Consider the following 25,681-nt stretch of genomic DNA (forward strand, 5'->3'; position numbering starts at 1 on the left):
GAAGCCACACCCCCAGCCCTATTTTATTCTTTGAAACAGTGTCTCTCTAAGTTGCCAAGGCTGACCAAGGAACCTGGCCATCTTCCTATCTTAGACTTCCGAGTACCAGGACTACAGGTATGTACCACCATGCCTGGCTGTACTGCATAGCCCAAATTATCAAGAAGAAGAAAATTGCCAGGCATGATGGCATATGCCTATAATCTCAATACTTGGCCGACTGAGACAGGAGGATTGCAGGTTCGTGGTCAACCTCATCAACTTAAAGAGGCCTTCAGCAACTTAGCAAGATCCTATTTCAAAAATAAAAAATAAAATAGGACTGGAGGTTTCTCTCAGAGGTAGAATGCCTCTGGGTTCAATCCCCAGTACACAAAAACAAAAAAGAAAAAAAAAGAGGCAAATATTCCCACCTGTTACTTAAAAGTATTTACCTAAAGTTCAGGTGAAATTTTTTTAGAATGATTAAATAAATGGCCAGTGATCCTAGAGGGAACACCTCCGTTCCCTGGATGAGCACTACATGGAAAACCATATTCTCCAGTCTAATGGGTGAGCTCTTAACTACAATTGGAACCCTCAGTTCATTTGTGCTTATTATATGTTTAGGAGAGTCAAACGCCATGATAGGAATGATGACAGAGATTTACTCAAGAAACAACAGAAAACCAATACATCAGAAAGCTCACGAGTGGTTCAGAGCTAGGTAAAAGTTCGGATGTCTGTTGACATTCAGTTTTTAGGTTTTCATTTACAAGCTACCGACAACTATTCAAAATCACAAAAGCAGGAAAATGGATTCGAAACTTAAAGGGACTTTTAATTAACCAATAAAATGCAGGGTGTTTTGGGTAGGTGGACGTTGGAGGTGCTGGACCCTGCATGTGTCTTTGGGAGTGCTGCTAGGAGCTCTCCTAAGAATCCAGGCACAGGCAGGCATGGGAATGCAGCGGGAGCTGGCTGCCTTTGGAAGCCAGGCAGATTCCTGCAGAGTTCCAGCACGGACCAGGATTTAAGGGCTCTGCCCCAGATCAGAACAACTCAGGTGCCCTTTCTGTCTTCCTTACCTACCCCTCTCATTATCTCTGAGCATTGTAACTGAGTACTTTATTGTCATGATGATACAGCATTGTAACTGAGTACTTTATTGTCATGATGATACAGAGAAAACCTCTTAAATAATATCTACAGTCTGGAAATAAGCAGCCATGTGAACCAATCTTATTATATAAGACATATAAACAAAACTGGGCTTTAAAGCCTGTTTGACAAGAATGAAATATTTTTTTCCATTTACTCCAGAGATACATGTAGAACACTATGGCTGTGGTGGAAAGAGATAAGTAAAGTGTCATCACGGGATAGAATTAATTACCAGAAATAATTTCAAAGCTGAAAGTGAAAGATCCTGTCTTTACCAGTCGAGTTATTTTCTCAAATCAACAGATCTCTAGGCTTTGGAAACCTCACAGGCTTTTGCTCTCCTCTCTCCTCTTCATTACTCGAGATCATATTCCTACTCACACTGTGGTCACTCCGAAGCCCGTCCTGTCGCCACTCCTGAGTTTCCGCAGCAACCTTGGCGTAGGCCTTCCCAACTCCCTGTGCAGTGCTCTCTCATCGACACCACCATGTGTCATCTGTCTTATTATACTCCACTGGTTTATTGTGCTAGTCTTGAACAACCAATTAGGCTGCAGAACCAACTCAAGAACCAACACAGTCATTGATATGTTGCTGTCTGCAGGGAGCCTTTCATGTCCTGGAAAGATTTAGATTCTTTTTCCATACACAACTGTGACATCCTGTTGTACCCTAGTAACATTATAAGTACATGACCACTGGCTGCATCATAAGCATTTGTTTCCTTTTGTTTCCCTACCGGCTATAAAATCTACAAAAACAGGGTCTACATTAATCTAGGCCATTCACTCTCTAGTATTTAGCCCAGGTCTTGTTACATAGAATGTGCTCAATCAATATTTTTTAAGTGATTGAATAACCAATTGTTTTACTATTTATTTATTTATTTATTTACTTACTTACTTACTGTTTTTGTTTTTTTGGTGGTACTGGGGATGGAGCTCAGAGGCTTTCTACCTCCAGGCTATACTCCCAGACCTATTTTCTATTTTATTTGGAAACAGGGTCTCACTAAGTTGCTGAGAGCCTCACTCAGTAGCTGAGGCTGGCTTTGAACCTGTGCGATCCTCCTGTCTCAGCCTCAAGAGCGGGGATTACAAGCATGCGCCACCACGCCCGCCTTACTTACTGATTTTGGGACTGGGGATTGAACCCTGGGGTATTCTACCTGTGAGATACATCTCAAGCCCTATCTTATTTGTATTTTGAAACAGGGTTGTTCTAAGTTGCTGAGAGCCTTACTAACTTCCTGAGGCTAGCAAGTGATCCTCCTGTCTCAGCCATCCCAAGTACTAGGATTATAGGCTTGTGCCAGCATGCCTAGCTTGAATAACCAATCATTTTAAAACATGTGTTTGGTTGTTAGTGCAGTTAATGTAAGATAGTGAAGAAATATAAGATAGAAATGGACCACATATCACCCATAGCATCATAACATTTTGTTTGACGTGGCTTCAGTTGTAATTCTAAACATTATAAGACCAGGTAACTATGCACCTATATAACTTTAAAGTTATTTTCCATGCGTGCTCAGTTAACTATAAAATTTCAGCCCCTGGAGTGCACAAGACAGTCTTTTTTAGTTTCACACATCTTCCAAGGTTCCTGCCTCAGTGAGTGTGTCTTGATTTGTTGTCATTAAGTGCAGTTTGAAAAGAACTTGTGTTCTAGTATCTCAGCCTGGTTCTAAACATCTGTTGCTTCCTAACAAGTGCGGCATTCATCTTAATGGCACCGGTGCACAGAGGTAAACAGAGCCTTGGCAGGCCTTCCATAAGGGAAACTTGTTTGCTTCCTTCATTAATTACTAATGGAGCATTAAGACATGCATTCCCCCTTGAGCCAAGCTGGATAATTCCTGGCACTTGGTACTAGAGTGCTTTCAAAAGCTGAGGCATGTATTGACACACCACAGAGCATGCCCTATAGCCAGCATAGTGGTGGCTACAGTGCCAAGATTATACAAAGCTTCAAACACATGGGTACCAAGTAGACTGATAAGCCTGTGTCAGCTTTGCAGTTTGCGGATTAACGTGGGATAATAATATGTATCCTCAGACTCCCTCCAAAAGCATCTACAACAGTGTGAATTGGACAAACCATCAAGTCAATAGCAGGCTAATAGAAGAACTATGACTCGAAGCATGATTTATAAATTAGTTTTTATTTAATAGCCAATTAAAATGAATCATTTATACCCTTGGAGAGGCCAACTACATAGCATCAAAGTGATAAAATGAGAACAGTAAGAAATAAAAGAAGAAACTGGTAGATGCTTATCAGTAGTAGTATATTTTAACATACAGATATCAGATTGTGATCAAATGAGTAAAGACATAAAAGAATACAATTCAAAATGTTGAATAATTGGTATTGTATACACAGGATATATAAAATACTTAATTTTAAATATTCACTTGAGAAATTTACAAAAATAATCATGTAGTAGTCCACAGAGGAAATACCAAGTTTTTCAATTATAGAAAATTTGTAGGCTGCCCCACTCTCAAACAGTCCAGCCACTTGGTGGTAAAGGAGGTTGTATATGAGAGCTAAGAGGAATTAACAGAGATAAGCTGACTTTGATATGTTTGTTAATGTACATCATGTACATTAGGGATTCCCTCTTCCCCCTCCCATCCCTCAGTTAGGTCACCTTATTTGCTCATCTATGGTTTCTCCTTGTCTAGAGTTCCTCCTATGACCCATTTTCTCCCTAGCTTCTGCATATTAGGGAGAGCATCCAATTTCTTATTTTTTTGTGACTGACTATTCTCACTTAGCATAATGTCCTCCAGTTCCATCCATTTCCCTGTAAATGATGTAATTGTGGTTTTCTTTATGGCTGAGTAAAATTCCACTGTGTACACATCCGATAGTTTTGTAATCCATTCATCTGGTAATGACATCTTGGCTGGTTCTGTAGTTTAGCAATAATGAATTTTGTAGCTGTGAACATAGATACACATGCATTAGTTTGGTAGTTTGGTTTCCTATCTTTTGGGTAGATACCCAGGAGTGGTATTGCTGGATCATATGGTAAGTTTGTTCCCATTTTTCTTAGGATCCTCCATACAGTTTTCCAAAGTGATTGCACTAATTTGCAGCCCTACCAACTGGACTTTGTAGTAGAGTTCCCATTTCTCCACATCCTCACCAGCATTTGTTGTTGTTTGTGTTTTGAATGATTGCCATTCTAGTTGGAATTAGCAAATATCAGGGTAGTTTTGATTTGCATCTCTCTGATTGCTAATGATGTTGAATATTTTTTCATGCATTTATTGGATATTTGAATTTCTTCTTTCGTTAAGTGTCTATTTAGTTCCCTTGCCCATTTTTTGATTGGGTTATTTGTTTTCTTAGTGCTGAGTTTCTTGAGTTCTCTGTATATTCTAGATATTAGTCTTCTATTGGAGGAATAGGTGGCAAAAATCTTCTCCCATTCTGTTGGCTCTTGGTTGAGGTTCTTGATAGTTTCCTTTGCTGTACAGAGCTCTTCAGTTTAATGCAATCCCACATATTGATCTACCTTTTAGTTTCTTGTGCCTTTGGGGTTTTGTTGAGGAAGTTTTTACCTGTGCCTATGTGTTGCAGTGTTGGAGCTATACCCTTTTCAAGGAGCCTCAAGGTATCTGGTTTGATTTAAAAGTCTTTGATCCATCTTGAATTGACTCTTGTGCAGGGTGAGAAAGTGAAGTTTATTTCCATTTTTTTGCATATGGTTAACCAATATTTTTGTTTTTTGGGTTTTTTTTTATGGGTCTGGGGATGGAACCCAAGGGCGTTTGACTTCCAAGCTATACCCCCTGCCCTGTTTTTTATTCTTTATTTTGAAACAGGGTCTCACCAGGTTGTGAAGGGCCTCACTAAGTAGCTGAGGCTGTCTGCGAACCATGATCCTTCGGTCTCAGCCTCCCAAATGCTGGGATTACAAGCATGTGCCACCACACCCAGTTAGGTTAACCAGTTTTGCCAGCACCATTTATTGAAGAGGCTATCTTTTTTCCAGTGCCTGTTTTTGGCCCCTTTGACAAAAATTGGCTGTGTGTGGATTTGTTTCTGAGTCTTTTATTCTGCTCTATTGGTCTATGCATCTGTTTTTGTGCCAGTACCATGCTGTTTTTATTACTATGGCTTTGTAGTATGTTTCAGAATCAGTTATTGTGATTCCTCCTGCATAGGTTTTGTTGCTGAGAACTATTTTGGCTATTCTGGTTTTTTTTTGTTGTTGTTGTTATTGTTGTTCCAAATGAATTTAAGAACTGATTTTTCTCTCTGTGAGGAATGATCTTGATAATTTAATCAGTATTGCACTGAATTTGTAGATCACTCTTGGAAGTATGGCTATTTTGAAGATAATTTATTCTGCCTATCCAGGAACATGAAAGATCTTTCTATCTTCTAAGGTCTTTTTCGATTTCTTTTTTCAATGTTTTATAATTTTCTTTGTAGAGGTCTTTTACCTCCTTGATTAAGTTTATTCCTAAGTATTTTATTTTTTGTGGGATATCCTGAGTGGAAGTGTTTTCTGGATTTCTTTCTCAGTGGATTTATGGTTGGTATACAGAAAAGCTTCTGATTTTTTAAGGTTGATTTTGTATCCAGATACATTGCTGAATTTGTTGATCAATTCTATAAGCCTTTTGGTTGAGTTTGTTGGTTATCTAAGTATAGTATCATGTCATCTGAAAATAGTGAAAGTTTGAGTTCTTCTTTTCCTGTTTGTACTCCTTTGATTTTCTTTTCTTGCCTTATTGCTCTGGCTAGAGTCTCAAGTACTATATTGAAAAAAAGTGGTGATAATAGAAATCATTGTCTTGTTCCTGTTTTTAGGAGGAATTCTTGCAATTTTTCCCCACTTAATATGATGTTGGCTGTGGGCCTATTGTAGATTGCCTTTAAGATATTGAGGTATGTTTCTTCTATTATGATTCTCTTCAGTGGATGTTTGATTTTGTCAAATGCTTTTTAAAAGCATCTATTGAAACAATCATGTGATTTTTGGTTCTGCTTATGTAATGAATTACATAGATTGATTTTCGTATGTTGAACCAGCCTTGTATCCCTAGAATGAACCCTACCAGGTCATGGTGTATGATTTTCTTGATGTGGTTTTGAAACATGTTGCTAGTATTTTGTTCAGCAGTTTTGCATCCAAGTTCATCACTGATATAGGCCTGTAGTTTTTCTTCTTGAGCTGTCTTTTCTTGGTTTTGGTATTAATATGATGTGGGTTCCATATCATGTATTTAAGAGAATCCTGTTTCTTTCTGTTTCCTGAAATAGATTGAGGAGTATTGAGATTAGCTCTTCTATAGAGGTTTTATAAAATTTATTTGGAAACCCTCTGGTCCAGGGTTTTTCTTTGATGGTAGGCTCTTTATTGCTATCCCAATCTCTTTGATTGCTATTGGTTGGTTTAAATTTTCTATATCTTCTTGACTCAGTTTAGGAAGGTTGTACTTATCTAGGAAGTTGTCAATTTCCTCCAGATTTTCCATTTTGTTGGAGTATAGTTTTTCAAATTAGTTTATGATAATCCTCTGGATTTCTACACTGTCCGTAGTAATATCTCCTTTTTCATCTCTTATCTTAGTAATTTGGGTTTATTGTCTCTTTTTTTAGTTAGGTTGGCTAGTGGTTTATCTATCTTGGTAATTTTTTTAAGAAACCAGCTTTTGGTTTTGTTGATTTTCTGTATTATTTTTATTCTCTATTTTGTTGATTTCTGCTTTGTTTTAATAATTTTCTGTCTTCTACTGGCTTTGGGGTTAGATTGTCCCTGTTTTTCAAGGTTTTGAGGTATGTCATTAGGTTATTTGATGATTTCCTGTTTATCTTATGTGAGCACTCAGTGCTATGAATTTTCCTAATGACACACCTGTTCTGGTGTTGTTGAGTACTGCTTTGGAACTCTGAAGGGCGTGGTGAGCTCAGTTGCCACTGCTGCTAGTTGTAGCCCATGTTTGCGCAGGAGGAACTGATGGCTTACAGTTCCAGTGATCTGCAGCTGCTTACTTCAGGTCCTTGGTTATTTTATTCTTTGTCTCTGGAGTCAGGTGCAGTGAGGCAAGATGGTGGTACTGTGGTGGCCGCGAGGCAGGCAAGTTTTTTTTCTGCCCTCTGATCGATCTTCTAGCCTTTTTTCCCTGCCACCTTTGTTCCTTATAGAGTTATGGTGTTTTCTGGCTTTTGCAAGAACGCTGTTTCTAAGGCAATGGAGAGTGGGTGTCATCTGTACTGGTAGGTGCTTCTTCCCTACGTTGCCTTCTTCCTGGAAGTCTAAGGGTTGAACTTTCATCATACATGCTATCACAGAGTAATACAGTCACTTCCAGGAGACAGTATAGCTCCCAGGACTTGAGGATATAGCCATAATCCTACTGAATATATTTAGATTCCCAGAGAATAAATGTGGCAATCCAAAGGGGAGTTGGTTTAGCCCCAAATACAAAATCAAGTGCCCATGCTTCTCCAAGAAGGGAGCTTCCTCTAGCGGGACCAGGGTAATGTGGCCAGGTGCCAGGATCAATCGTGCGGTGGTGGCGGAAGCACAGCATTATTCCACCAGATTTCACTCTCATTTCATGAGGGCCAAGTCACCTTTTTGAGTTGGCCTCCCTTTTGTAAGTCTGTGTACAGGGTGACTGTGTATTATAGCAGCTATGAGTCAGGTGTTCTTGTGCCTCCAATAAAGTTGATGAGCATGAAATCCTTCCAAGAAATGGTTTGCTCTCTGCTGGGAAAGGAGGCTTCCTGAAACTTATAAAATGGTAAGGGTACAAGAAATGAAAGAGTCTAGAAATTGAGATGCATTTTCATAGACATAGTAAAGCAAATTATGTAATCGATGTAAATTGTTGTTGCTAGAGGCATGAAGTAAGTGGGAAGGGATAGAATGATTTAACAAATGCTGGTGAGATAATAGGATTAACTTTTATTTTTCAGCACTGGGGATGGAAGCCAGCTACCTCTGAGCTACACCCCCAGCCCTATTTTTTATTCTTTATTTTAAAACAGGGTCTCTCTGAGTTGCAAAGGGCCTCACTAAGTAGTAGAGGCTGTCTTTGAACCACAATTCTCCTGTCTCAGCCTCTCAAATGTTGGAATTACAAGCATGTGCCACCACGCCTGGCTAAGGATAACTATTTTACATACACCCAAATAAATAACGTATGGACAAAGAATCAATTTTTGAAAAATAGAAAAACTAACAAAAATATCCAAGTGTTGGTAGATCTCTGGAGAGGCAACAACTTGGCAAGTTTAGAAAGACAAGAAGAAATCACACAGGAGAATAAAAACAAGCCTGACTATACACATATTAAAAACTCATGTTAGTAAAATATTATAATAACAACCAGAATTCAAAGTCAGACAACATGAGAAAATATTTGTGGAAAATGTGCCAGCCAAAGGCCTGAAATCTTTATTATGTAGAATTTGTGCGCACTTTGATAAGAGAGACATTATAACTGTAAAACCATAAACAGACAAGTCATAAAAAGAAAGCAAAACTAGTAAATAAACATGAGAAGTATTTGACTGAGATAGTAATGAAAGTCATTTAAAAATAAAAGTAATTTTCCTGTTTTATCAAATTTTTCTAAGTTTAAGTTAGCAAAAAAACAAAATGTTTCTAAAACTTGATGCTAGTGAGGGTGCTATGTTATTCTCATTTTATTGGTGATATTTTATAAATTAGTATCTCCTTTTTGGAAAACATTTGGCAGTACAATATCATGAGCCATAAAAAATGTTTATAGCCTTTGACCTAGTAATTAGACTTCTGGGAATTTATCTGGAGGAAAATTAATCCAAAATATGGAAAAAATTAAATGCCTAAAGCAAATTGGGAAACACTAAATGTCTCACAATAGGGGAATGGTTAATATGTCATGGTACAGCGATTGGATAAAAAACTACATCGTCATTTATGATTATGGGAATAAAACCCATGCAGATAAAATAGAGTCTCAGGCGTTAATATGAAATGAAAAGTAAGTAAAGATTTATGCACAGAAAGACACACAGAGGAGAAAAGATTGGAGAAAAGAGGAGTAAATGCATCATGTTTTAAGTGGTTGCCCTGGAGAGGAAGAAAGATAGTGATTTTTCCTTTACTTTTTTTCTCATAATGTTCTTTCAGCCAGTTTTACTTGCAACAGACTCCCCATGTGCCCCTTCCCTCCCCCAGCTTCCCAAGTCCTACGCAGCAGCGGTGTCAGTGCCACATGAGTCCCAGCTTGTCCAAGAAGCCCTCCCAACCCACCAGCCAAATGACACTCCCTTTGCCATGCTTCATGTTGCTGTCTTAGCATTTCTATTGTAGCTCATACACACACACACACACACACACACACACACACACACAGTCTGTTTCTGTGACTTAATTTCTAAACCTCTGGAGGGCAGGAAAAGCAAGTGCCCATGCTTTTTTATTTTTCTCTTCCTGCAACAGAGAGCACAGTGCTTTGCCTGTATCATATACCTGAATAAATCTTAGTTAAAATGAATTTTATTGCACCACAATGAACTTGTGATTTCTTGGCAGGTGGAGCTCATGAAGGTCTGCAGCACTTGGGTCCTTTCGGCAACATCCCCAATATCGTGGCAGAATTGACAGGTGACAACATTCCTAAGGACTTCAGTGAGGACCAGGGCTACCCTGACCCTCCGAATCCCTGTCCTGTTGGAAAGACAGGTAATGGACAAGCCCTTGGGGGTCCCATGGAATTTAGAAGCTTTGGGGAGAAATTGGAAACTCTAAAACCAGCTACAAGACAGGCTTTCTCTGAAGGAGACTCTCTGAAAGAAGATGCTCCATTTGTGGCTAAAGCTGAGGCCTCTGTCCTCCATGGGGCACAGAACTTCCATCGTGAGATGGAACAAGCAGACTAGTTGGCTATTACCAAGCCAATGTGAGGCTGTTGGCCCAGGGAGGCAGGAAACCCTGAGTCACCTGCCTGGCTCAATCTCTTCAGCCATCTTTCATTCGCCCGCAAAGCTTAGGATGGGTGGAGAGAAAGACCAACTCCAAGGCTGGAGAGCAGCAGTCTCTGTGGGCATTTGGTTAAACTGAGTAGACAGAGTGACATGTGGTGGTTCTTAAAGAGTGATCCTGGGACTAGCAGTGTCGGCACCACCAAGGGCCTTACTAGAGATGCAGATTCTCAGGCCCAACCCCAGACTTACTGAATCACAGACCCTGGAGCTGGAGCCCAGCCCTCTGCGTAGTAACCAGCCCTCTCCATGGTTCTGGGGATGCGACAGTTTGAGACCTGCTGTTATTAGAGGTTGGAGACCCACAGCTGGAGCCAAGAGATGGGAGTTGTGGTGTCAACTACAGCATGTCAGTCTACTTCCTGGGGCCTCAGTCTCTTCCTCTGTGAAAAGATGATTCAGAGCTAGACAGTCTGGCTAATTGCCAATAGATCCCTTGCAATATTGACTTTGATGCATTATTATCCTTTCAAAAGGGACCCTTTTTACTTCCTTAACCTTGAACAAATTTTCAGTCTCCCTTTTCTGGTGTCTAAAGCCCATTCAAAACAGAAAAAAAAGACTCATGTTTAGAGCATCAGGCTTAGTAATGGCTGCTACTGCAGCCAAGTGGAATACCTCTTCCTTTGGTTTGAATGGAAGGCATGCTTCATTTCAAAGAACAGAATATACCCTCATTGAAAGGGAGATTGTAGGAAGAGAACTAAAATATATTAGGAACCTGTTATTTGCAGCTACTCCATATAGGATCATCTCTTCCTGGCAGCAACCCTGTAAGGTAAGTATTTGATTATTTGCATCTCACAGATGAATAAAGGGACTTAGGAAGGCTAGGTTAACTTTCCCCAGGTACCCTTATGAGCTGGGATTGCATCCATGAGCCTTGACTTGACTCCAAAGTTCAAACCCTTCCTGCTATAACACATACTACCACGTGCTCTCCAGAGGATTGTTGTTGATGTTGTATAATGTACTGCTCAAAGATGCTGAATTGGTTTTTAAAGAGCTCATTCAGGATAAAGCCAAGTGAGTCACGTGGAATGAAGGTATTTAAATTAAGGAAACCCTTGCTGTCATAACAGATGAAAACATTTTAGTGGCTCAACACAATAGAAGTTTAGTTCTCACTTGTCTGAAGTCCTTTCAGGCGTGGGCGAGAGTGTGGTGGGTCTGGACGGACCACAGCCCCGGACTGCCATGTTTACTCTTGACACTCACAGTGTTGCCATGGTGAGCAACATGTAGGGTGCCGGCCAGCAGATAGGGGGCAGGCATTGGTGAGCATCAGAGGGGCTTTCAATGGGCCCAGCCTGGAAGTGGACTTCTGCCCACATTCTTCTGGCCCCAGCTCAGGCATATGATTTCACTTGATTGCAAAGCAAGGGCGGAAAATTAGCCTAGTAGTGTGTGAAGGAAGAAAGGGAAATGCATTTGTTGAACAGTCAACAGGTCTCTATTGCAGGAGTGAGAATTTGGGACGAATAGTCCCATCCGACAGGGAGACTGGATCTCAGAGGAAAAGTCTTAGAATCCCTGATAGGAATAGACTTGACCTTTGCATGTCTAGGTGTTTTTGATAATTAACAGTAAATGCCATGGTCATTCCTCAAAACCTTTGGCTGTTTGCAGTAGATGACGGATGTCTAGAAAACACTCCTGACACAGCAGAGTTCAGTCGAGAATTCCAGTTGCACCAGCACCTCTTCGATCCAGAACATGACTACCCCGGCTTGGGCAAGTGGGTAAGTCCAATCTCAGCTGCTAGTAGATTCTGCACCCTGGTATTCTGAAGGTGCTGATGGCAGAGATGAGTAATATGGGTGGAGGGAGAGAAGAGAAACATTTTGAAATCTGATTAAAAAGTCTTTGGTTGAGAGGGACTTTAAGTATTCCAAACTACACTTATGTGTCTAGATAGCAATATACCAAAGCCATCCAAAGAGATGCGACCTAAATCAATCACATCAGCTGCAGTCTCCAGCGGCTGCTAGTCTGATCTACAGTCTGTGCCACGTCCTCCTCTAGTCTCACCAGTGTTTCCTGCCACTCACAAGACTTTATAAAAACAATCTTAAGAAAAAAGATGCCAACAAAACTTGCAAGTGGATCTTTAAGGGAGATGATCTCTGCAGAATCAAGGGTTTCCCCTTGATGTCCAAGCTTAGACATACACAATTTTGCCTTATGGAAAAAGAATTTCTAAGTGTGTAGCTTTGGGCTCTCTGTCAGTCACAGGCAAGCGTATACAGCTATCAGTTAAGGGACTTGTTTATAAGAACTTGGGAAAAGCAATCATGACCACTTGACTCTGGTGTGCCGAAAACAAGTCTCGCCAATCTAGTTGTATTCTTCCATCTACCGGCATATTCATTTACTTGCCAGCTTGCTGAGGGAAGTGAGGCAGGCACGGTGCATTTGGACTTCAGCAAAGTATTTGACAAGATCTTTTATGATCTCTTCTTGGAAGAGGTGTAGAGGCACTGCCTCAGCAACAAAATTGCACCAAAAAGAGCTCGTTAAAAAATCTACATTAATGTGTGGCGAGATTTTACCTGGTGTCCTGCATGTCTTGGCGCTACTCCACTCCACATTTTTTTTTTATCAGTGTTTGTAATAGAAATATAGCACATGTACTTATCAGATCCTCAGAGGATGACACTAAGTTGGATTGAATAACACTAGATGACAGAGTTGGGATTCAAGAAGATCCCAGCAGGTTGGAACAATGAGACAAACAAGATTAAAACTGAATGGGGAGGTGTCTAGGTTCCTGTGGTTGGGCCTACGTAATCAAATGCTAAAGCTGTGTGAGAAAAGTAGGGGACTACTTAGTTTTAATGTATGCACAATAGTAGGTGGTCAGCATGTCTGAAGAATGAGTGACTGAGTGTGTGAGTAGATTTCCAAACTGCCTAAGCCCTTTTGAAGTCTTCAGTCCACTCGCAGCTCATTACTGGCAAACAACTGTGCTTCCTACTTTACTGGGAATAATGAAAGCTCAAAATTAAAGCAACAACACTCTTAAATTAATTTTCTTCTCTAATCTGCACAATATTCTCTCTCTCTCTCTCTCTCTCTCTCTCTCTCTCTCTCACACACACACACACACACACACACACACACACACACACACATATACAGTTGTTAGGAAGAAATGCTGTGTGGAGCCATTTTAGCCCTACTAGTAGAATTTAAACATGTTGAATTAGAGAAAGATCTATATGTTCTTTAATAGGAGACAGCAATCATAAAAGCCTTCTGTAAAAGTTATCCTAGTGGAGTGTTAGAGAACAGAAAGGAAAAAATAGGAAGTAGTTTCAGTTATTGTTGTCGTAAATATGGTGAAGAAGGGTGAGAATCTATCTGTCACATTTGAAAAGGGGAACAACTAGTTAGAATTGTTAAATGGCATAAATGCATGAAGAAAAAAAGAGAAATTCCAGTCTCTGTGAAATGGACAGTATGAACTTTTACTCAGGGCATTTTATTTTATTTTATTCTATTTTATTTTATTTTATTTTTGCAGTACTGGGGATAGAACCCAGAGGCATAATACCTCCAAGCTACACCCCCAACTCTATTTTTATTTATATTTAAGATGGGGTCTCACTGAGTTACAAAGGACTTCACTAAGTAGCTGAGGCTGTCCTAGAACTGTGACCCTCCTGTCTCAGCCTCCCAAATGCTGGGATTATAAGCACGTGCCGCAATGGCTGGCTCTACTCGGAGCATTTTAAAGAGAAAGAAAAGGAGAGAAAGAGGAGAAAATGAAAAGGGAGCAGGTATAAGGAAGGAAAGTAAAAGATCACAAAGGAGCCCTGGGAAGGGATCCATAAGAGATTGGCAAAGTATTATTATTTTTATTTATTTATTTTTTATTTTGGTGGTACTGGGGTTCCTGGAAACCCTTCTACCTTCGGGATACACTCCAAGACCTATTTTTTATATTTTTATTTGGAAACAGGGTCTCCTAGCCAGCATGGCAGGCTTCGAACCTGCACGATCCTCCTGTCTCTTCCTTCCAAGCGCGGGGATTACAAGCGTGTGCCACCACGCCTGGCTGGCAAAGTATTTTTAAACAGAAGCTAGGCTCAGGTTAGCAAGGAGCAAATAGAAGATACTGAGCTTGCTTTGTTTCAGGTATTGTGCAAGGTGCTATGTATACAATATTCATCAAGACAGAGTACTGGACTTCAAAAGAGCTTACAGTCTTGTAGTTGAGATGAATAGCATAAATATAAAATTATCTCAATTTAACACTGTTTATATTCTAGCTGCACTGCTAGGGCCACGTACAATCACTGGCTAAAAGGGAAGACTAAGGTAGAGGAAGGTCCGGGACTGAGGGCCAGTGTGGCTGACTGGTAACCCAGTCATTGGAGAAGTCAAGGCACTGGTGAAGGCAGCATGGAAGGCTCAGGGAGGAAGATACCCCCACTTAACTAGGAGACAAGAAATGAGGAAAAGGAAGAAAGAAGGTCCAAGCAAGGGCAGACAGCCCATTTGCTGATGTTATAGAGCAGGGAGATGGAAACTTTTCACTTTCCAACTTTCCTTAGCTCTTTTTGAAGACCTTTACAGATGTCCCTCCCCAAGTTCCACACACTCCCGGCACTGTAGCAAGAGGCCAGCCACTGTCCCTCATCCTCTGCTTCCTCCTCTAAACCCTGACGTGGGTTTCCTCAGTCATTCCCATTCTTCTAGCTAAAGGCTAGGATTGAGGACATGTCAAAGACAAAAGCCACCATCACAAATCAGTGACCAGAAACAATGTTTACACACCTTTTATCATCTAATTATATGTTTGTTTAAACTGAAGTTTCTTTGTTTATTTTCTCATTACCATCAAGCAGTAAAACAGGATTTGCTTGACCTTCGCATGGAAGTGTGAGTTGAATACGTCTGCTCTTCTAAGCTGGGACCTACAGACCTATCTGACTGTTTATATAGAATGATAGCCTCAAACTTGTCTTCAGCTCAACTTCAGCTCAGCGCTTGTGTTAACTAAGTAGTCATCTTTCACAATGGAACTGCACACAAGACCTTGCTTCTTTATTTGCTACAAACTTTCCTGCTTTTGACTTTAGCGGGAACTGAGCTGCATCTTTAGCAATGGTTCACATATTATAAATATCAGTGTCTGCATGTCTTTCTCTTTGTTAATGCAACAAGACACATTTATTAAATGCACATCATCTGCCTTCTGGGCCCTGAGTTAGATAATGGGAATATGCTGATGAGTAATAATAGTAATTGTATATAAAGCGATAGTAAATCCTCTACATTTTTGAGGCTCATCACTCAGAGCACATCTTGTGCAGTGGTCCTATGGAGTCCTATCTGGGACTGGTTGCTTTTAGACTGGTGTGTGTAACGGCAGCGTCGAGGAGCTCTGACCAAAAGCTGATCACCATTGATGTCTATCCTGCTGCTCTGCACGCTTTAACTGCAGAGCGCTAGTCACACAGGAAAAAGTTGTCTCAAGAGGCAAATGTTTCTCAATTCCAAATGCTTAACTCAGCTTTTCATCACGAGTTGATCATAGCCCGGGCTTGAGCCCTGGGAGAAAGGAGGGAAAGGATCTTCCCAGGCTTCCCTTGTCTTTCATGACCTCAGCTTGTTTAAAACGTCCATCCATCCTCATTTGGGGTTTGTCTTGGGCTTCCATGTGATGAGGCTCAAGCTGTGACTTTAAAACTTCCTTTCAACACATGGCGTACTGTGTGCCATTTCAATACATGTATACAAAGTGCGCCGATCAGATCTGGGTCATTGACATATCCAAACATTGATCATTTCTTTGTGTTGGCAATATCTAGGATCCTCTCTACTAGCTATTTGAAAATTTACATGAATTGTTGTCAACTATGGTTGTGCTATAGAACATTCGTGCCATGCCTTCCATCCAGCAGCACCCCTGTACCCACTAACTATCCTCTGTCCATATCCCTTCACCCCCTCCCAGCCTCTGGTAACCACTGTCTTCCTTTCTACTTCTCTGAGATCAACTTTTAAAACTTTTACATAGTTATGCCTCTTTGAAAAAAATCTGCAAGATTTTTAATGTTGCTCTGTAATGTTTGTGAGAAACACAAACATGTACTATAGCCTTTGCTATGTGTTCCCTCAGAGTCCACCTATTATCCTCCCCCCAGATAGTTTTTACATTGACACAAAAACTTCATGTATAAATAGTTACCCTTTTATATTGGGGAAACACATGATGTTAGTTTGTCTCATGATTAATAGGGCTAATTTTGTTAAAGTGGTGCCCATCATACTTATCATTATAAAAATCGTTATTTTTCAGTGTAAAATCATTATTTTTCCCTTTGAAATTAATAATCTGTGGACTAACTTGAGACTGCATAAATATTCTTTTTCCTGTTAAACATTTTTTTTTTTTTTTGGCAGGTCTGGAGATGGAACCCAGGGCATTCGACCTCCGAGCTACACCCCATGCCCTACTTTTTATCCTTTATTTTGAAACAGGGTCTCAATAAGTTGCGGAGGGCCTCACTAAGTAGCTGAGACTATCCATGAAATGTGATTCTCCGATTTCAGCCTCCCAAATGCTGGGTTTACCACCACGCCCAGCTTCCTGTTAAATTTTTAACCAGCAAATTTAACATCCATTGGTAATACTTACCAGAACCAGTTATAAGTATGGTGGTTGCAAAATGGTGTTTTCTTACTCTCCTATTCTTTTTGCATTTACTAGTTGGTATTCTATTCTGAGCATGTGTTCCCTCTGCTTATTTATCTATCTATCTACCTACCTACCTACGTATCAGTTGATTGATTTAGTATCAGTACAGATTCATGGATTCCCATTGCTAAGTTGGATGTTTGACTGTCTTAGGTTTGGCCAGAATCCTTTCAGGCTGGCATTTCTTTCCTTTTGACATGACATCATCATTTTTTTTTTCCCTTTTTGAGCACTTCGCTACTTCTGACTTAATTAGCTATTCCAACTTCATTCATCCTCATGCTTCCCCTGTCTAGACCTAGCATCGGCCATTTCTCCAAGAAGCCCCTCCCTCACTCCATTTGGGAATGGAATTTGAAACTTGGAATCAGGAAGCTGTCCAAAATGAATGAATGAATGAAAGAATGAATGAATGAATGAATCTTTCTCCCTTTATCTCTCTCTGTCTGTCTCTCTTCTCTTGTACTAAGCATTGAATCCAGGGGCATTCTACCTCCAAGCTATATTATCAACCTTTTTATTTTTTATTTTGAGATAGGATCATGGTAAGTTGCTCAAGCTGACCTTGAACTTGTGATCCTAGCATGCTCCCTAAGCACCTAGAAATTGTCTAAAATCTTTGAGAAACATTTTATTGATTGATGTTGGGGCATTGTAATTATCCATCATAGTCAAGTTGAAAGCGATACATCCATGAGTACACTTAGTATATTTTCCTCTGTATCCCACCTGGCTCCCCCTTTCTCTTTCCACATGCATATTAGTGAGATTGGTAGTGATACCTTTATGTAGACAGAGCATTATTTGAACTTCCCTAAACCTCACTTTTTCCTCCCCACCTCCCTCCCCAGCCCCTTCCACTATCTACTGGGCTCTCTCCTCATTTAACTCGTTTCCTATTTACTCTTTCACTTCCACCTATGAGAGCAGACAGGATCCTTGACTTTCTCAAACAGGCTACTCTCACTTAGCATAATTTTCATGGCATATTGGAAAGCCCTTATTCTCCTATTCATTCTTTCTTTAATTGGTACTTTATGTATACATATAAAAGTGATATCCACTGGTATATATTTGTACATGCATGTACATAATTTAGTCTGTTTTATTCCCTAGTTAGTACCTCTCCTTTGTCTCTCCCCCCATCCCCAGAAAGCCTTTTTGTGAACTTAAACCTGTTATTCATATAGAAAACGGGTTCCCCACTCCCCAAGGAGTCAACAATGAATGGGGGTCAGCATGGTGGCTGGTTTCTTCTCATTTGTTTTGTGTGTGTGTATGTGTGCGTGTGTGTGTGTGTGCATGTGTATTACCTAAATATATATATATATATATGTGTGTGTGTGTGTATATATATATGTACATCCTACCATATATATATATTATATATATATATGGATATATTATATATATCCATATCCATATATATATATTATATATATGGATATATTATATATATCCATATCCATATATATAATATATGGATATATTATATATATGGATATATATATATTATATATATAATCTATATATATATATATATCTCCACACTACACCTGTTAATCTCTGCCTTTAAATATGTCTTTAAATTTATACAATAGCAGGACTTATGGAGATACCACAGCCACTTTCCTACAGGAGTGGGGAAGTATTAACCTGCTAATTCTTACCCTACTTCTCAGGGACCATCTTTGAGATGAAGTCTTGCCAGACCTTTTGTATTTTATATGGGTATAATCTTCCCCAAGATTTTTTTTAAACAGCAGGGATTGAACCCAAGGCCTTGGACATGCAAGCACACTATTGCTACCTACCACTCAGCTGTACTCCCAGCCCTTTTTATTTTTTATTTTGAGACAGGGTTTCACTAAGTTGCCCAGACTGGTCTTGAACTTGTGATCCTCCTACCTCAGACTCCCAAGTAGCTGGGATATAGGCACACCCCACCACATCTGGATTGCCCCAGAGTCTTGGACAGGAGATTAAAATGATGCTGTTGTTACGGTGTGGTGGTACAGTGGGACTGCGCTGGGGCTGATTGGTGGTCCACTCCATGGTGCAGCTCAGGCCCCTCTCCACTCCTCTGGCTCAGGCAGCCGCACATGACGGCGCACATGAAGGACCACTGTTCACTCCCTTTCCCTATGGAAGGCTCCCTTCCACAACTCTAGTACAAATGCCCAGGAGGCTCTACACATCACAAGCCAAGCAATGCCCTCATTCCCTGAGGTGTGATCAGCAGGCCTGCCTTTTCTCTCTCCTGGTATTAACTTGGTCCGCTCCCCAGTGAGCAGGAGACAGAGGCTGTGGCCAGTACCTATATATATATATTTATTTTGGTGGTACTGGGGTTCCTGGAAGCCCTTCTACCTCTGGGCTACACTCCCAGACCTATTTTTACATTTTTATTTGGAAACAGGGTCTCCTAAGCCAGCGCGCGCAGCTGGCTTCGAACCTGCGTGATCCTCCTGTCTCTGCCTCCCAAGCACGGGGATTACAAGCGTGCGCCACCACGCCCGGCCAGTACCTACATTTTGAAAAGTGGATGCTCCTTCAACTCCTGGCACATTCTCCTGCATAGTTGAGGTTGGGCAAGGAGTATGATTGTAGATTGCAGGTGGGGTAGATTTTAATGAGCCTGAAAATGGTGAAGCTCATTCTTGGCATTTGCCATTTTCAATTTCAAATCTACTATTAAAAATCTTTATAAACAGACAGCTAAGAGGATACAAAGAAGTTGTATAAACTTTTTCCAGAACTCTATCAAAAAGTCAGTATCAAGGTATTTTATTTAGGGCAGGGTGAATCCTCTCTTTTAGACACTATTTTCTCTTCTGATTTAAAAAAATCAAATAAATAAAGCAATACAAGTAAAACACTCAAATCCCTTTCTCCTGTTTGGCCTTCAGGTCAAATGTTCTGTCTTTTATAATCTCAATTGATGGGAAATCTGCTGAGCATGTGTCTGATATTCTAGAGCTCATTTAAATCCACTGTGTGTTTGAAATATAGCAATATGTGGAAACACTTATACAAACTGCGGTAACAGAGCCCTCTCCCTCCTACCCCACAACATAACTTTCCTTTCTGCCAAGAAGTTTTTTGGCAGTTTTAAAAAGGTTCACTCTATTAAAAATGTTATAGACCAAATGGTTTTCCGATTGTGTTGACTGGGCGCTCTGACTTAGGCTGCAGAAGTCAGAGTGTCTCGTGTCTCCCTGCAGAAGTTTGTTGTTAATAACCAGACGTGGCTCTAGAGAACAGTTGGTGTGTGTGGTTCATAAAAGGGAGTTTGGTGCTGAGATGAAATTATTTATTTTGAGCCAAGGCCATTCACAAAGAGTAGATGGTTCTCCAGCGCCCTGGTGTTTCAAGACACTGTGCTTACCTGTTCGTGAGGTCGCTATGATGCTCATACTGGGGCATCACAGAGTACTTTGTGGAAAGCTGCACAGCCATCAGCTTTTCTCTTGCGGTCTATCTTTCTGGCATGACAGTTCTTTCATCTAGCTGTTTCCAAAATATGTGTATGCAAATATTTAGGGGGCATACCAAATATTGCTTTTAAAATAGACATTCACCAAATTTAATCCATACTTCTTCTGCATTGATGTTGGTTTTTTTCCTCCATACTCTAGAACAAGAAACTCCTCTATGAAAAGATGAAGGGGGGACAGAGACGGAAGCGGAGGGTAAGTTGTGGCAGGCCAGGGCATGGCTGGGATGCTTAGTGCTTTCTGAGTGGGACCATTGACTGGCCAGAGCCCTCAACTGGAAAGCGGCAGAATCCCAGGAGACAGAACTGTGGTCCTGTGTGACAAGGCCACACCCAGAAAGTCTGCCCTGGGCTTGGGGTGCCTTCCCCAAGCAAATGCCCAGTTCTGTGCTGATACCATCACCTCCCTTCCAGCCAGAGAATGTGTACTGTACCCTGCCATCTGGGTGGGAAATGCAGGGAGCACAGAAGGGTAAATCTTTCCTCTGAGAGTCTGTGTGCCAGTGCAGAAAACTGCTCACACATCACATCGATTATATAAAAACAGGGGGCAGGGATAAGGGGGTACTGAACTGCATGCCCAGGCCTTAGTTTTGAAGGAACATGGGATGACAAGATGAGGTGAACCAACGTCATTGCCCTTCTCTACCTTCTTGGCCCAGCTAGATTGATATAAAATCCACTGGGTCTGTCATGTTTCTTTGCTGACTGCTGAGTTTACTGCAGGTGTGGTCATTAATCATCCCAGGGCTGCCTAAAGAGTGACCTTGGTCTGGGCGTTCCACATCTAGCTACTACATATGCAGTGTTGCCTCATATAAAGCTGAATGAAGAACTTGCTTTGGGTGTCCAGGGCTTTTGATGGCATTGACACTTAAGTGATCAATATCCATTCAGCTCATCCACTGGTACCTTAACTAGTCAGATGTTGTGTGTGTGTGTGTGTGTGTGTGTGTGTGTGTGTGTGTGTGAGAGAGAGAGAGAGAGAGAGAGAGAGAGAGAGAGAGAGAGAAGCCTTGTGATCACACAGTGAAGTGCAACAAGATAGTAACTATTTTAGTTAAAATGTACAAACCAAACCATAGAAGCCAGGCCACTGACCATTTATTCAAAATAGCAAGTGCCTGGATCCTGGCAAAAGATGGTAATCTGGCTAGTGGTAATTGTGGCCACCCTATAGTTTAGCCAAAATGAGTGAGGGGGTGCTTTGAGAGGTGTGGATTTGGTCTCAGCATTAAACCTTAGGCCCCTCCAACAGATAGGCCCAAGCCCCTGTGCTTTTCCAAAACACAGGAGACCCACAAGCCAGCTTCCTTAGTGAGAAGCAGAAAGTTATTACGTCTGGAAACAGATTTTCTTTGGGAGAGTTAATGGGGTTATTAGGGGTTTTTTTTGGTGATTATAGCTTTCAATGGCAGATGGTGACAGGAAGGGTGTAATGTGTTCTTGAGAGAACATCAAGAAATTCTATTCTAAGAGCTCAGAATACACATAATTTACCAGGAAGATATCTTGAATGTCTCCCCATGGCACAACAAGGACAGTTCCAAATAAGACCAGTGAAGGGCCCATAATGAATACCCTACATGCAGTTTAGTCTTGCCTTCCTGGCCCATCCTGCCTTCAGCCCAAAGTGAATGAGCTGCTTCATTTTTGTGCGAGACCAGTGATTACTAAAACTCAGAATTCTGGCTAAGACACATGTTATAAAAGATTTACTTTAGCCTTAACTTCCTCCACATAGGAAAGACTTAGTATTTAGAAAAATAGAGGTCAATTTGACCCAAAGCTATCAAGTTCTTCCTAGTCTCAGGCATCTAGAAAGACCCATTTCTGTGCCATAATCCTCAGGTCTCTCTGGACTGGTGGGGAAGCAGAAGTTGGCCCTACCATTATCAGGCCTCAAATGGTGTTTCCATCTTGATTAAAGAACTTCACTACCCTCATCAATCAATGTGAAGAAAATATGGATTTTCTCTTTTGAACAATCAAGGATCCCTGTAATGAAACTAAGCATATCTGTGTGTTCCCAGAGGACAGCCAAAGCAAGTATTCATTCTCAATGGTTCTTTCAGCTGTGAAATGGGAATAATGTTCTCTGTAGAACCTAACCATAACCAAGTGAAAAGATACATATATAAGTACCTTGAGTTCTTCAAAGCATAATTAAAACCAAGGATCATTATTATTACTAATCTTAAGTGTTGGATTTAGTACTGATAGTAAATCATTAATCCAAAAAGTTCAAGTGATCATTCGTTTTCTTTCCTCATTATTTTTCTTCCCTATGCCTCTAGCCTTTGACACTTCATGGGTATGGGAAAGTAGAACTTTTTTCCCTTACCGAGAAGGATTTTCCCTAGAGTTCCAACCAAGACCCAGGTAGTTTTATGTCATTTTTACATTTATTCAAATCAAATTGAATTCCTATTTGCTTCACAAATAAAATATTGATTTACCTTTAATGCCATTTGTTTAATTCTTAGGTTCTTTGTTGTTAATATTTGAGTTCTACTATTTATCTTAAACAGTTTATTGGCCTTTTAGTCTCCTATTTGACAAATAAGAACATTTTATATTTTCTTTTAACATATTAAAATTTTCAGAATAAATGTTATTACTAAATAGAAAAATAGTTATGATATTAAATACATTTTATCAGTTCACATTTATTCCAGCTACCCCCAAATTCTGATATGATCTAGAGGTAGGCCAGACCTCTGGATTACAGTTGACTGGTCCCTCCAAAATTATTATTTCAGATATTTTAGAAATGACTGTCTTTTTGTGGTGTATCATTTCTCAGGTATATGAGGACTTGGTTCACTTTGGAATTCTTACCTTGTGTGTGTGGTGAATTTTGCAGAGCACACTGGCTCTTTCATGATTCATGTTTTTACTGGTTCGAACATGGAAGGACATTTACAAAGTCTGAGCTCAGTTTCCACACTTTTTCTTTTGGAGAATGTCTGTCCGTTTCCCTTCCAGGAGTGCCAAGGCAGGCCATTTCCCATGGGCAGGAGAGCCCCACCTGTCAGCTGCTTCCATTGTCCATGGGATCTTAGCATGCAACAGGATTGCAGTCATTTGTAGCTACCCCTCCTTGCATTTTGGTTCCATCACTGGAAGGCAACTTCAATAAACAAATATCTTCCAAAACTTTGAAATTTTTTCTGCTTGCTAAAGACCATGTTGTAAAGCTCCAATTACTAGTTCAATTCCAAACCTCAAAACATAGATATGTATTAGAGAAGGAATGGAAAAACCTTGACTCATTCAGAATATCAACAGATGAAAGAGATTTCAGAGTCCAGAGTCTTGAATCAAAAACAAGGGAGCTTTCTTGATGGTTTCTTTCTTTCTTCAGCTTTAGAATCTGGTGGGGGAAGGTGGAAATGATGCTTAAGCTGGTGGGCCCCCCTCAGTGTGCATGGGCATGGAAGAACCAGTGGTGGCCACAGGCTGGTCTGCACTCAGTCTTCTAATGCTAAGTCCTGCTGGGCTTACTCTGTCTTCTAGAACATTCTTCTAAAATAATAATGTATTTCAGATTATCTCAACCAGCTATAATAAAATAATAATCTCCTTTATAGAGGGCTGGTACCTATAGTAGTAGCAATAGCTCATTAGCTGCTTCAACCCAAATTTTTATACCCAAAATAATACTTTTTAAAAAAAGACCACACTGTACTTGATAAAAAAAAATTTCTATGGTTGTGTGAGAGATACAGTTAATGACATCTATCAGTCAGATTGTGTTTCTTAGACCACTGAAATATTAATTGCCACAAAGTAATAGCTTGGTAAGTGGTAGACACCACTATTACCTTGTTGTTAACTCAATAGGCAAGAAACAATTCTCCTTTCCTTCTTTTACTGAGAAGTCTGTATCTGATGTTCACATATAGCAAATACCAAGTCATGTTTTGTTTTGTTTTGTTTTGTTTTCAGAGCGTCAATCCATATCTACAAGGACAGAGACTGGACAATGTTGTGGCAAAGAAGTCTGTCCCCCATTTTTCAGAAGAAGAGAAGGACCCAGAGTAAAGAGAGGATGCTGGGTGGAAGCCCGGCCCCCACTGCTCCTCTGCACGCATTCAAGCCCCTGTAAATGTCAGCATGTTTATTCTATAGGTCATTAAGGGTGGAGAGCAGCCGTACCTGCATTGTCCTTCACAATGACGGCTCGGCTTTCTGCTAAATTAGAATAAGAGCTCTGTTTTTTCTTTTGATGATGTGCATCTGCAATAAGCATTAAAATTAAAATGCATATGTTAAATACAATAAAAAAACAAGACTACGAAACAATCAGATTTCTTGCAGTTTAGATTGCTGTTTGAGGCTGTGCTGTTCTGGCCAAGTCTGTAAAAGGCAGGCGTTTGATTTTGATTATGTAGTGCACCCAGCCCTCAGGCCTTATTACACACCAATAAAGAAGTCTGTACTCAAGGGGAGGGGCTGACACATCTCACTTGGCTGCATCTTAATAAATGTGTATGCAAGCACTGGCGTGTGAAGTTGTTTAGTTTTTAAAAATTTTTTATAGCATCATAAAAACAATTTATTTAATAGAACAACCTTACATTCATGATCTTATCTGATCTCAACCATAATGCTATGAAGTAAATGGTAAGAGGTATCATCCCCACTTTATAGATGGTAGAGCTAAGAATAGTGAACATACCGTTGAGAATAATCAGCAAAACCCAGGATGGGGAGACAACTGGATGAGAAACTGAGTTCTTTCAACAAATAAAGAGCTGGGGGTGGGGTGAGTGAAGAGAGAAATACTGTAGATTTTTTATTTTTTATTTTTTATTTTTGGTACTGGGGATTGAACCCAGGGACAGTCTACTTCCAATCTATAGCCCCAGCCCTGTTTCATTTTTTATTTTGAAACAAGATCTCATTAAATTTCTGAGGCTGGTCTTGAACCTGCAATCTTCTTGTGTTAGCCTCTCGTGCGCTGTGATTTATAGGTGTGCATCACCATGCCTGGCTATAGATTTTAAAGAACTTAAGAGACATATGAACCAGCTGAAATGTGTGTGGGTCTTATTTGTATACTAACTCAAATTACAATTTGAAGGCACTAGTCAGGCCACTGGAGAAGTTTGAGTAGTTACTGGATATTGGGTGCTATTTAGTTATTACATGGTATTATGGCCTTTTCCTCCACAAAGAGCCCTTATCTCTTAGGGATAAATACTGAATTATTTACAGATAAATTTATTTCAGATTTTAGATTTGCTTTAAGATAAATCATTGGCAGTCTACCGATGAATTAGGATAAAATATAAACGGATAGCTCTTGAAGCTGGGTCATGGGG

At 40.3% G+C, this 25,681-nt stretch overlaps 1 protein-coding gene across 5 annotated transcripts in view; it reads left to right on the forward strand.

Annotated features, from left to right (window-relative positions):
• The window catches only part of LOC308271619 (neuroendocrine protein 7B2), a gene marked incomplete at both ends in the record, with an annotated part of 58,384 nt that extends 33,986 nt beyond the window's left edge, over nt 1-24,398 (forward strand). Inside the window, 4 exons of one of the 5 annotated variants that reach the window (XM_080708066.1) lie at nt 9,698-9,847; nt 11,776-11,927; nt 20,494-20,547; nt 24,303-24,398. In XM_080708066.1, coding sequence (XP_080564192.1) covers nt 9,698-9,847; nt 11,776-11,927; nt 20,494-20,547; nt 24,303-24,398 — 452 coding nt within the window. The remainder of the gene's footprint in view (nt 1-9,697; nt 9,848-11,775; nt 11,928-20,493; nt 20,548-24,302) is intronic. The other 4 variants (XM_080708067.1, XM_080708068.1, XM_080708069.1 and 1 more) reach the window with 4 other exon arrangements.
• Between the last annotated feature and the right edge of the window lie 1,283 nt (nt 24,399-25,681).

Source organism: Muscardinus avellanarius, assembly GCF_963383645.1.
Source record: "Muscardinus avellanarius genome assembly, chromosome: 12".
NCBI lineage: Eukaryota > Metazoa > Chordata > Mammalia > Rodentia > Gliridae > Muscardinus > Muscardinus avellanarius.